The sequence below is a fragment of the Gobius niger genome, assembly GCF_951799975.1.
Source record: "Gobius niger genome assembly, chromosome: 20".
NCBI classification, from domain to species: domain Eukaryota; kingdom Metazoa; phylum Chordata; class Actinopteri; order Gobiiformes; family Gobiidae; genus Gobius; species Gobius niger.
Window position 1 is genome coordinate 22,530,526 of NC_136871.1, and position 14,045 is coordinate 22,544,570.

At 39.2% G+C, this 14,045-nt stretch overlaps 1 protein-coding gene across 1 annotated transcript; it reads right to left on the reverse strand.

Moving 5' to 3' along the window:
* Nucleotides 1-368: 368 nt before the first annotated feature.
* Nucleotides 369-11,661, reverse strand: LOC306979315 (sodium- and chloride-dependent GABA transporter 2-like). The gene is made up of 15 exons (XM_079578204.1): nt 11,482-11,661; nt 9,484-9,683; nt 8,763-8,897; nt 7,655-7,795; nt 7,492-7,576; nt 7,286-7,418; nt 5,783-5,917; nt 4,640-4,743; nt 4,448-4,572; nt 2,901-3,013; nt 2,024-2,161; nt 1,564-1,666; nt 1,040-1,140; nt 673-843; nt 369-597 (listed from the first exon to the last, which is right to left on the reverse strand). Exons 2-15 carry the CDS (start codon nt 9,677-9,679, stop codon nt 484-486), a joined length of 1,794 nt encoding a protein of 597 aa, XP_079434330.1. The 5' UTR covers nt 9,680-9,683; nt 11,482-11,661; the 3' UTR covers nt 369-483.
* Nucleotides 11,662-14,045: the final 2,384 nt, after the last annotated feature.

Sequence of the window (14,045 nt, forward strand, 5' to 3'; positions counted from 1 at the left end):
GTGCAAGGAATTTCACAGTTTTGAGTCAAACACTTAAAAAGCGAAGATCAATGAGAACATCAATCCTTTGACCTTAGCAAGAGACATTTTTAAAACACATTTGGTCCCTCTGACCTTCAACAGGAAGGAGGATAGACCTAATTGGCAAAATGCTCACAGACCAATGTGTAAACTATGATTTAAAATAAATATGGATTTCAACCGTAGCCAATATTTAAAAGCTGTACAGCGCATACTGCATTTACAGTTTGTAATTAAAGGAATGTTTTATGATAAAAACAAGAGTTTTAAGGCACTTTTTGCACACTTTAATTGTCTTAATGACAGCACGAGCTCCAGAACAAACGGACTGCAGTGCTCCAATTAAAGTGTATTGTGATGCAACTAAAACTGAGGGTGCAAACAGTTTAAACTTAGGTTGTAATGCACCATTTTGCATCCATTAGATCCGGGCCTGTTAAAAGTTAGTCAGTTCCTCAGTAGTTACTGAGACAACTTTCTGTCAATGCACGAGCTCAGCTCCTGCATCTCCAGGGCTTTCCTCTCCTGCTTGGTCAAAGGCAAGTCATGTGCTCGAGTGCACAGGATTGATAATCTCTGAAAAGACACAAGGAATTACCTTTACTCAGCTGTATTTTTGTATATGAGGGTTTGAGAAGTGTCTGAACTGACCTGCCGCAGAGAGCCAGGGGTGACGCTCAACATGTACACCATAAAGATAGGGACCATGAGTGTGGAGGAGAGGGTGAACCACCAGCCCAAAACAGGGCCCCACCACGGATACTCAATGACATTGTTGAACTTCAGGGGGGTGTATTTGACCAGGGAAAATATGAATGTCCCCTTCAACAAGAAACAAACAAAATGTCATCACTATATCTTTTTGTCTTATCTTGTTTGATAATTCTTGACAAATATAGAATAATCAAGTATAAAATTACTTGAAATGTATTGCTATATACTGAGATGATGAGGAAATAACACAGAAAGAATACAATATGCTTTTTGGTTTCACTTTTGTTTTTGTTGTGCTACTTACCAAACAAATGACTGGTGTGACATACTTCAGGCAGTATTTAATCAATGGGAGGGGTCTGTATCCAATCATGTCTTCAATGTTATCATAAAAACGGTCTGCACCTGCACTCATGAATAATCAAATTATTCTGCAATACATGGTTTTAAACTACAGTTTCTTCTCATCCAAAAGTATTTTATCCTCTTTGTGTATAAAAAAACAGCAATAACCTATCTAACCGTATAGGATATACACAAACAAATACTCTAAATAAAAAAACATTGTTATTGTCGTCGTCAGTACATCATTAGAATAATATTTGCATGACGACTATATTTACTTGTGGGATTGCAAAACAAGGTATTTGTAGAGCATAATTCAAACACAAAGTCAGTATTTTATCGTCTCTACCCATTTCTGCTGATTGAGAGGTGGGTAGAGAAGCTACTGGCTTACTGAAGTATGGTCTCTCACTACACTTATGTATGTCTGAAGCCCTACACATTCAATTATGACGAACATGTCCCTGTAATGAATAAACTCACCATAGATCCATCCAATGCACACAGACTGGAGGAAGGCGAAGAGCAGCAGAGTCATGCCGCTGCAGGCATAGTAGTCAAACAACTGGAAGATGTACAGTCCTCCCTAAAACAAAAAACAAGTTATCATCTGTGGACAATTGCACCCTCCTCTGTATCAACAACTATACTAGTGATTCTCATGTTTCACCAAAGGTCACCTAAGATTTTTCTATTGCTGTGATGTAGATCAATTTATAGCTGGATTTGTTTTGTGCAGTTTCCCTGATTTGTTTACATGTTGTTTAGTGTGTCATTGAGTTCTCCCAAATATATGCACCATTGGCTAATCTAGCAGCTAGAGCCTCAAGGGACTGCCTCTTGATGGAGAAGGATCCCATGCTAATGTGTCTTTTATTATCATTTTAAACAAAATACAGCATAACATTTGACCTTTAAAGTCTGTAAAACTACCCAGCTTTACCTCTGTAACCATCACAAGTCCGATGAAGAAGCTGACGACACAAATGGATAAGAGGAGGATCTTACGCCGATGTCCAACATGGAAGTACGAGGGATACAGGTCTGAGATAGCTGTAGCAAGAGCCTCCAGGCCCACAAACTAAAAAGATAAACAATTGAACACATTCACTTATGATCTGATTGAATATGTTAAGTATAATAAACAAATGCACATGAAACCATGTCATTGTGATATTCTGATTTTGATGGACTGTGACTGTAGGTGGAGTTGAATGCTGGGAAAGGTTTAGAGCATTGTTATTGTAACACTGATTATATTCTTGAATGAGCACTGTTAATTTATGTTCTCTAAGAAAAAGAAGAAGAACATTTTATTCTCATTATACAATTGAACAACGAAATTGCGACTCTGTGGGCCAACCTGACCACCAACCTGGGACCTTCTAGCTGCAAGGCAAGGGCTCTAACCACTCAGCCACCGTGCCATCCCAAGGAAAATGAATGTAAACTATTTAGTTATAATCTTGTGCATCTCTGTCTCTATGAGCAAAGGTTCCGCACATTGTCCCTTAAACAACGAGGCACTAATAGTTGGAAGTAGCAGCAGTAGAAATAGTATCAGAATTTAGTACAAAACACTTTTTTTCTACTGAACTAGCAAAAATGTATTTGATATGTGTCAATCCTCATACAGTATATTGTTTGAACCTCTAACTTGATGCTGAACCTACTTTAATATTGAGAATGGGCCTCTTGTTTCAAGGGAAAATAGTTAAATTGAATAAGATAACACAATTTATCCCTGAGTGTAACAAGGCCTGAATCACGGGAAGATGGAGAATGAATAATGATGGTATTGTGGTAATTATTGTTTTTACTTCACTGTCGAGTCCCAGCAAGATGATCATTATAAAGAAGAATATGGCCCAGATCTGAGGGAAAGGCATCATGGCGACCGCTCGAGGATAAGCAATGAACGCCAAACCAGGGCCTGAAAGAACAACATTATTTTACAGGATCGAAACACTTGCAGCATCTATTTTTGAAAACCTAAGCAAGAGACATTTACCCAATAGAAAAACTGCTGAGTGTCTCTCCCACTCTTTCACCCTGAGCTGTCCTGTCTACATACAATACAGTAAAATTAAAAACTAAAAATGTATAATAAGCACCCTGTCAACTACAAGCTTTCTTTACTAAAGTAAGCAAGAGTTTGAAAAGTCATCCACACAGACAGCCAGGGCCAAATCATTTCACAGTCTGGGGCTAAAGCTTGGAAAGACAGGTCCCATTGAGTTTTAAAGCGAGCATTTGGGACAACCAGAAGCTCAAACAGTGCGGCCAGAGGAACAGGTGCACAGCAGGTCAGTAATGTCCTGGAGTCCTGTCCAAGCAATGCTCCTAAATTAAGGCCTAAAGTTTGGACTCCATGCTATTTTCTCTGGAACGCAAGAGAAGCCAATATCACTTTCTTCTTTGCTTTAGCTCTTCTCTGATTGACAAGTCCAAGCAGATAAAGAATGAAGAATGATAAATGATGACACAATTCTCCAAATCATGACTTGTGCACTGCCCACCCGACTAGGATACAGCCAACAACATCCTCTTCCTGCTCATGCCTGAAATCAAACCCACCTGCACACTCCCATTGATCATCCCAACACAAAGACAAAGACCTTCAGCCCAATACTCCAACCACAGACACTACTGGTATGAATAATAGCCATGGACAATATCACCTCACCAGTGTTTTACCCACATCATCAATTTTACCTTTACCTTAGTTGAATAAAAACATGAATTATGTGGGAAATAGGTTAAAACCTAAGTTAAAATTAAAAAAACTATTTTGTTTAAAATACCTGTGTTAAAATATGTTAGATGATAACCATGATTTGGTAAAATGAATGATTTAAATATGTTTAAAATACATGTATATGTGGTTTAATATAATTCATTATAAAGTTTAAAACCCAAAACTAACAAACAAAACTTCAAGAAGTACTTGTCTTGTCACTTAAGCCTCATGTGATGTATTTTTTGTCTGTTATAGGTTATCAACCTACTCCTCAACCAAAAGAGTTTTTATAGACAATTATAGACAATTTTGCAAATGGAGTTGAGTTGTCCCAGCGTCCTTTTGTCCGGAGTCAGGCCTTTTTCAAGTTTAGGCAGGAGCTGAAGGAACTTTTAAAAAACTTGACACTGATCATCTGAGATATATAATGCGGCACTGTGCTTAGTCCTAGATTAAGTATTAAGTCATTCACTTCAATTCAAGTTTATTTCATTTGTATAGCACATGTTAAATGTGCTATACAAATGAAATAAACTTGAATTTAACACACATTTAACACATACCATTGACCAAAGTGCACGCAAGTCATGGTTTTAATTTTCTGTGTTTCACTTATTTTCTTCTCACCTGATTCGGCCACTTTTGATATATCTGTGTTCTGCTCATATGCCATGAAGCCGAGAGCCGAGAAAATGGCAAATCCAGCCACAAAACTTGTCCCACTATTTAGAAGACATAAGTATACACAATCCCTAAAAGAAGAAGAGCATTACTTACAATCCGATAGCCATTCAAAAACATTTTCCTCGTAAAACTCACTTGTAGCAGTTGTTGTCGTATTTATTGTAGCTGCCAAGAGCCATTAGACAGCCGATACAGATGGCATAGGAGTAGAAAATCTGTGTGCCCGCGTCCATCCACACCTGTATGAGAACAAGAGACAAACAGGGTCACCGTCCGTCGCTCTGAAAAGGGAATTGTGAAAAAAGTGTGCGCCAACAATAATGACATACATTTTTTCACCAAACATGTTGGATAATGTGTAGCAGCCTGTTGCATCTCTAATGTCGACATCACAATATAGAAAGTGTGTGTTTTGTGGGATAACCAGCAGATGAAATGGTTTGCAGGCCATATACAGCTTAGCGAAAATTCAAGCAAAACAGCCAAGCACAGCCCAGGATCCTACATTTAAACTTCCTTCTCCACTACCTCATGCTCCACTTCATCTCCACCTGGCCTCACCTCTGCCCTTGGCGGTCATCATTCCCTGCTCACCTCCGGCCTCAAGAGCTATATCCACTGCACAAAACAGAGGTCTAACCAACTGTTTAAGTAGAGTCAAAACCAACACTACAGAACATGCTTTCCTTTGAGTCACCGGGGCGAGAGGCTCAGCCCCCCATTTGTTGAAAAAATGGGCCCAGCACCGATCAAACTCTCCTGCTCAACCATACATAATTAAATCAGATGCCAGTTAACTTCTTACCCTAATGTTTCTTTTTACCTCTAGATTAAGATAAGATAAACCTTTATTGATCTCACAATGATAACATTCAGCTCTCAAGAAAAACATTCAGGGTGCAGAATAAAAAGGAAATGTGCAAACACTTAGATAGTAAATAGAGGTATCTTATATACAATGACTACCAAAAACCTTAGGGGACAAAAAGTATAAACAATAAAAAATAAAATAAACAGACTACTAAAAAAGTCCGTATTAGCAGTGCAGGCTTGCAGTCATAGTGCAGGTGGTTGATAAAGTGACGTAGATACAGAGATTATTGCACGTTCAAAACGCTCATGCTTGTTTATGAAAAGCCATTAATGTGTCATGAGACAGAAGCCGACAAAAGCTTATCAGATTAACTTTACAAACTGTCTGTCAACAGACATCTGTATTTGAAACATGAACATGCATTCAAGTGAATCTTAGGAATGTGTGGCGGGACATGCTCATACCTGTGGGTCACTGAGGCGGGACGGGTCAGGGTAGAGGTAAAACTTGATCCCATTTAAAGCTCCGGGCAAAGTCAGACCCCGCACCAAAAGCACCAATAACATCACATAGGGAAACGTGGCAGTGAAGTACACCACCTGCAAAATATTCACTATTTTAGTGCTAGTTTTCCATTATTGTTTCTGGTTAATACTGGACTTTTCACAAGTTTCTTCAGTAGTTTAGAACAGGGTTCTCCAGCCTGCAGTTCTTCACTCCTTCCAAGTAACTCCACAAAAGCCTTTTCGTTTTCTAAGTTTTTAGATTGTTGAAATGAGACATGAGACTTTGGCATTTAATCAATTTGAACTTGTCAGAGATGATGCAATGCATGGTGTGGAACTAGATCCTGATTTAAACGGTTTCTCAAACACAAATAATGCCTGACGAAAAATAATGAGAGATGCCACTTTTTTATCTTCTTTGAATCATGAGTTGAATAATTATTTCTCCAAAATTGGTGCATCGCTGGAATTTGTGCCACAAATGCCAATCCATTAGATCAGTGGTTCCCAAAGGGGGGGGGGTCAGGACCCCTCAGGAGGTCGTGAAGCCTTGGGTGGGGGTCCCCAGATGATTTCAAAATGAAACAAAAAGAAAAATGCTATTGTTCTTAGCCTTTTTTTTTAATGTAAAACAGCCTAAAATGTGTGAAATCCATTCAATTATTCAAATACGTTTAAATACATACTAACTTTTTAAATGTTTTTCCGGCCTAAAGTGGCGTAAGAGGCAATGACTATATACAATGGGGTCCCAAGTTGTTTAGATGTCAATTTTTGGGGTCCCAGCCAAAAATGTTTGAAAACCCCTGCATTAGATTACATCAAGGGTACACGTACTTCTTTTAAGGATTTTTAACTGCCTAATTCCAGTACGGGAGGCCCTGTACCTCACTGGAATTAGTGGGGCCCCTGCCCCATGACCATCTACTATTTCATCTACTATTTCATCTGTTATTTTCAATTAGTCTATTTTCTTGGCACACTTTTGCATTAGCTATGAAAACTGGTATATACTTTCTGATTTAAAAATAGCTGAAATTGTGCCTGCATCCTTCTCAAATAATCTTTGTAATATGTTTTTCAAAGGTTTTGGTAAAACTTGATCTTTTATTATTCAAAAGGTTCAGTGCAAATAAATTGTCATTAAATGTAAAAATATAAGTATAAATATATATATACATACATGTATAAACATTTTTATGGTATTTGCTGGTGGTTAAAAAATGTGATAGAGATCAAATAAAAATGTACATTAATAATGTAGCAATAAACAGTGTGTCATATCCATATTTTTTACTACTACAATACTATACCTGTACAATTTTGTAACTTAAAGTAGTACAGAAATAAAGCACTCTATTTGTTTGAAAGGATCTTGTTTATTTCATTATTTTTATTCATATGTTTTTATCCCTTGAATACAAGATTTTATTCTTCTTTCTTATTATCTGGTTGACCTACCTTCCCCGTGGACTTTACCCCCTGCCAGACACAGAAGTAGCAGATGACCCACGAAAGCAGAAGACACAGAGCCAACTCCCATCTGATCGCCCCCAGCTCATGGATACTTCCCGACAGGTTCAAAACTCTTCTCCTGCAAAATAAAATAATTCAACACCACAGAAATATCTAAACTTAGCCCACAGTAATAATCCTGGTCTACTCACTCCCAAAATTCTCGCACTGGTGACGTTGCATTCGCTGCTATCGTCAAATTGAGATTCCCAATTCGATCAAATTCCACACAGGTTTCTTAACGAAAGAATAGCAATGATTTTGATGTAATTAAAAATATCTTTAAAATAATAATATTGAGTTTGTATGTCAAACCCGTGTTCCAGGGGTTTCTGCAACTGGCCCAGGGAACTTCAGTGCTGAAAGACGAGAAGAGATACAGGAATGCCCAGGCCAAAATAATAATGTAATAGATGCTCGAATACAAAACAACCACCTGGCTACCGTAGCCAATCCCTGCAAACAACAAAGAGAGAACAGAAACATTTTGTGTTAAATACATTGTTTTGCAAAGGTAATCTGATCTATGAAAGAACAAGAAACATTTTCAGAAATACCTTGTAACTCAAACTATTTTACAGACTATACACAGACATATTAACAGAAGAAGATTCAAAACATGATGAGCATCAAGGAATTATTACCCAACTGCATGTGAGGACATCTGTTAATGTGAGGACAAGTGTTTGTGTGACCAGAAATGGTTTACTAAACTAACTTGTTTTTTCTCTCAGAAAGCTCAGGCCATTACTGTTTCACCCATTTCACTCACATGGTGTTGCAGACCGCCGATGTTTACTCTACTTAAAATATAAACCTAGAAAGAAAACTGCTTTTCTTTTCCTAGAATTGCAACCTTTTTTCAGGTCTGTTATTGAATATTTTCACACCATGTGATTTTCAAGTCAATAAATAACACATTTTCCTACCTTTTTATCCTAAAAAGGTCTCCATGCACTCATGCACTTACTGAGTGACATACAACTGCCCTCTGTGTAGCCTGTAGTATGCTTAACATGTAGAGTTTGCAGAGCAGCGCTTTTTATTTTCAAAAATAAGGTTGTACAGAATCTGAAATACATTTTCCACAAACCAAGGTCAGAAGAATACTGACAGTGTGGCTGAGTGCACAATACCAGTCTGTTGGGACCTGGCACTAAACATGAGTGACTCGCTCTGAGAAGGAATGTGCCCTGATTGGCATCAGTGTTTACAACATGAACTACGCCCCCAGTGGAAAACTGCCTGGACCATTAGTATACACACAATATTAGTTTCTATTTCTGTTTTGTCATATTGTGTCCCTCCGTCTCTTTGGACCCTGAGTCAGTAATAAAGTTTAATTGAATTATTAAAATAGAAATAAATAACATCAAGCATGTTTATTACTTGAAGCTATATTGTTATATGAACCCGAGTTTACCTTGAAATAAGGGACAGATCTTTTTCCAGCAGGTTATGCTGCCCTGTTTGGTGTACTGTCCCATAGCAGTCTCCAGGAGGAACAGAGGGATCCCACAGGTGAAGAGGAACAGCACATAAGGGATGAAGAACACTCCTAATAAACAAAGTATGGGTCAAAAACATAACATTTAAAAATATACATTAAAATGATTTCAAGCCTGTTGTAACATTAGACAGGATATGTTTGAATAAGCAAAAAGTCAAAACAAGTACATTTGCTTTCTTTTTTACAATTCAATGCACTTTTAAGATTATGTCACACCCAGTGGTCCTATATTCTGCTCCCTTATTATTCAGTGGAGCACGATTTTATGCCATCAGAGGCAGTGAGAGCTGACCAAATATAGAGGCCGACTGAATGTGTACAAATGCTCAAACAGGCAAGCTTCAAACCAAACACAACTCCAGGTACAAAACACATGAGGGAACAACATTGTACATGAAAGCTTTTCCAGTTCAATGTATTGCTTTATGGCTTTTTATCTTTTCTTTATTTTTCCAATGTATTGTTCTTATTTGTCAATTACGGCTTGACTGTCTTTGAACATTTTTATTTGTGAGAACTGGTGGCGCTAAACTGAGAAATGATTGTTTATATCAACCACTGTGGGGACTGTGTTGTGTAAATGTGCCTTGCTAATTGACTGGATTTGGACAAACAGTAGAGGCAGGACACTCACCTCCTCCATTCTTGTAGCACAGGTAGGGAAACCTCCAGACGTTCCCAAGGCCGATGATCTGCCCCGCTACAGCCAGCAGGAACTCAATTTTACTGGACCACTGGCCTCTGCTGTGGGTGCTGCTGTGAGGGAGATGGGATGTACTCTTCTCAGCCATGAGTTTGACATCAGGAACAAAGGCTCTATCGTTATCCATCGCACTGTGATAGCAAACGCAGTCATCAATACGTGACTGCATTGAAGAGAGATCAGCACAGCAAATCACATACTACCAGCTCAGTAACACAATTTATTTAGTCAATCTCAAAGTTTTCCTGTAATGCACACCTTCCCCACTAGGTATAGAGCAAAGGGAAACCTCCTTGCCCCAGGCCCCAGCAAGTAGACTGCCCTTTTTTTTTTAAACTTTCAGTGCATGTTTTGAGTTGACAGGAAAAACGGGAGAGACGGATGAACCCAGCCAGACTCAAAAAGACATAAAAGGCCCGAAAATGTTACCCGGGGCGTTTCTGCTGCACCCAACTGCACTTCATCTACCTTAATAAACGCACTTCTTAAATTTTGGACGTCTTACAAATATTGAAAACATCTTTTTACAATTTTGAAGATAAGTACGCTCACATGAACAGCTGTGAGCGTACTTCTGTGACAGTGCTCATGTGCAGCCCAGCGCCTCTTTGGTGTAAGGGGCTTCTCAACAATGTGTCTTTTGTCTCGCTGCCTTGGATTAAAAGTGCTGAAAATAGACCGGAAAACATGTGTGCGAATATATTAGCACGTAAAAGGACGCCAATTGCACCAAGTTTGTGATTCAGCTGCAGGTATCTTGCATGCCTATTACCAGTTCTACTATACCAATCAATGCTGCCAAATTGTTATTTTAGAGAGAGGATTTGCATTTTGCCTCAAAAGTGTAGTATTAGCAGTCAGTATTAGCAATGTTTTGGTTACTACACTCTCTTTAAACCACTGGTACAGGCTATATATGAAAAGGGACCTATAAACTAATCATGACTGAGGGAAAAAGTGACTCAAAATGAGACATAAGAGGAACTGCTCATGTGACAAACACAAATGGTTAGCATGGTGCTTTACTTTCCATCACAGTGGCCTCTATGATGGATCAGCTGTCTTTTTTTAAGGTTTCTGGTTGGTTTTCGGGATGGAATGTATGCACAACCATGGAGATGGTTCCATCAACGGTGGAAACCTACCAGAAATCCTAAAAACAATTCACCCTGGAGCGTCATAGAGGACACTGTGATGGAAAGTAAAGGCTCTATACTCACCATACACACAGCTGCGGGGTCAGTGAAAGGTCAAATACGCACTAATATCAAGCTTTCTTTTAGCATAAAAACTTCTGAAATGCACCTTTAAAGCAAAATGTTATATCTCGCAAGAATGTCCATGTCACCCATCAGGTAAATAGTGTAATGACACCTGAGGAATTAAGCTCTGTAAGTGGTCTGGTGGTGTTGGTTTGTTCTTGGCTCTAGTTCTAATTCTAATATCTCTTTACAGATGAAGATTTAGTGGTTTGTGACCCCTGGTCTGTTGGTATAACTATGACAGAGTGAAAAATAATTCAATAGCAAGATGAAGAGTGGGATATTAATAACTCATAACCATCCACTGATGCAATGGTGATTTATAGCATTTAAGCCATCATGATTCGGTCCAATTTCTTTTAAATCAAACCTTTCATTAATCACATTTGTTTGGCTTTAGTCAGACAATAAGAGCAAGACAGCACTTCAATCGGTCTGCCACACAGGGAAGAAAAACAAACAGTTTAGTTCTAACTATCATTAAGTTAGTTCAATCATTCCCGTCCAGTGAAAGGCTGAGGCAGAATGACAAAGAGAGTTACACTCAGCGACTCTCCCAGCAGAGCTGCTGTAACCTTTGGCCTACTTAGTAACCGCTTTATGAACACTGCTTTACTAGTCCACTCTCGAATTTAAAAGACACGGAAAATCAATAAATAAGTTGTACCTGTATAGGCAAACGTCAGCTCCTATTATCCTAGATCCATTTAATCTCAGAGGAAACTCCTCTGGCTTCGTTAGCAGGGGACGCAGGTCTGTCACTCGCAGAGCGCCTCTGTGACCATGACCGTGAGGGAGCCCACGCGGAGCTTTATAAATGGCTGCGTGTGCGCGTGTGAGGCAGGCTTTGATGGCGAGAGCGCACGAGACAATGAGGTGTGTGTGTGCGCGCGCGCGAGATAGAGAGAGAGTAGCAGTTATGCGCCCATATGAATGAGCCACTTGAGGCGGGGCTTGCTGAGTCACGTGACCTGCCCGGGGATTAGGTGTGGGCGTGGTAATGGTATAGGATGTGTACAGTAACAGCCTGACTATGGCACAGCTTTAGTTATAGAATAAAAGAGGTCTATTTGTTGTGTTCACCAGCAATGACCTCAACGTGATTGGACAGCTGACACCTGTTTGGATCAAAAAAAAAGCTTCACCAAAATGTGCTTTAAAAATTGGAACAGTGCTAATCTATTTCCAAACATAAGGGGTTATGGGATTTCTTGGTAGGGTGACTTTTCAGGGTCACTGTGACGGGTCATATACTGAAGGAGGAGGTTTAAGAGTAACTTGCGTGTGTTAGTAGTTTAATATTCAAACCAACGGCAAAGACCTTTGACAAATATGTGCAAATTTGGATAATGACATTAAGTAACCATGACATTTCTGGAACTATAGACCAATATAAACACAACCCAGATGTATGCTACAGAAAAACATTTTGTAAAAAAAAGAAAAAAAAAGAAGGTAGAGACTGTGCTCATGAATCAATGACAGAGACCAGTTTCAATGTTGAAACTTCACAGCTGCTGACCCACAATGGATTTCTCCCGCTGTCGCTGTCAGTGACCCTGCAGGCCCCCCCTCAAGTCCTCCATTCTTTCCCTCAAACACTGACCTACTTCTGCACAACGCTCCACTAAGACACCACAAAACCCACTTCAAACAACCCTGACATACTGCAGATACACGCAGAATGTGAAGCACTCGCGCAATGTACACACGGATGACCTTATCCATCCATAACAAGCAGAAAACATTTACGTTTGTCCTGTACTCCTCTATTTCACCCTAATGTTTTGCAGGGTCTCGTAATGAAATAATGCAGCATTAGCTAGAAACTATTGACACTTTTTCAGAATGCATTCTCTCTTCTATATGAAAGCTTGACTAATAACTTACCTTTCACAGAGAAAATCCTTAAGAATCCAAATTACTACACTTGTGTTGTTAAAGATGCACTGTGTAGCATTTGAGCTCTTTGCACATTTTTTTCCAATGCAAATGGCCAATAAAATAAATCTGAATCTGAATTTTGAACTATACTGTTGCAGCAAAACAAAACATGCTCCTAATGACCAGTTCAACACAGAAAATGCTATTACTGCAGTGGGTTATAAAACAATGGACTTGGACGAGGACCTAATCTGTTTAAACCTCAAATTCTACTGTCTTTCTTCACATCTCCATGGAAACGAGCTGGAGACGTACCCACTCCCTGTAGAGTTTACTGTCATATCTTAGGAGTGGTGAGCCTCATAAATGTTTGTTTGTAAATTTATGAGGTATTTTTCAATGATGAAAACATCTGTCATAAAATAAATGCTTGTATTTCTCTATTGTCCCCATAGAGCTCTGTATCACACTAAAATGACTTTCCAAGTAAAAATATTTGACCTTCCAGACACCTAAACACCCGACCTAAATGAATCATACTAAAGCTGGAAAAAATGTATAGTATAATATAATATGTACGGAAGTTAGACCCCATCTTTAATGCTCATGTCAATTATAACCCTAGCCGGTAAACAAAACCAAAAAATAGCAAAATGTTAAGGTCTTGTCTTGCATGTTGCACTGCTGCACTACAGGAAATGAACATATCGTCATAGGTGAAATGCTGTGAACTGTGGTTGAGGTACGCCTAGTAGAGGAGTGATAGTGCTTTGCCTATGATGATAATATGCTCTTCTGTGACAAATGTTTTTCTTCTCCTTTGTTCAACTGTTCATGAGGCCTCACCTGCGTCCTCCGTACATATACACGTTCGCCTGCCTCACATGGTCAAATAAACACCTGATGGCAAACCTAGAATCATGCACTTCGCCTGTCACATCACTTATAAACTCACAACACCTGGGTCAACCGTCTGCTGCTGTACGGTCCACGAAGGCACTCCACTCAACTGTCTCGAACTGCTTTGCGTGGAAAAAGTTCATCCCTGTGATACAATTAATACTCAGTCAGGGCAAACTGGGGGCTTGAAGCAGCAGATAAGGTGTTCAATTCCAGTTCAGCGAGTGCGCAGGTCGCTGGACAAACAGATGTACACCTCTAAAGCCAGCCTCGTGTGGCGTGGAATCGACAGATCCACTTCAGTCTTTTTGCAGAATGCCACATATTGGTTTGATTTTACAGACTATGCTGTACCATTCTAGCACAGTATGTTGCAATGATAATAGTACAAAAGTAAATCCCTTTTACTTTACTTTTCAAAGCCTCACAAACAAAAGACTTCATCAA

Coding starts and splice junctions, on each gene's coding strand:
- LOC306979315 (XM_079578204.1), bottom strand. CDS start 9,679: ATGGATAACGATAGAGCCTTTGTTCCTGATGTCAAACTCATGGCTGAG. Junction 3,014..4,447: donor ATCAAAAGTGGCCGAATCAG/GTGAGAAGAAAA, acceptor TTGTTCTTTCAG/GCCCTGGTTTGGCGTTCATT. Junction 1,667..2,023: donor GACTTGTGATGGTTACAGAG/GTAAAGCTGGGT, acceptor TTTTTGTTTTAG/GGAGGACTGTACATCTTCCA.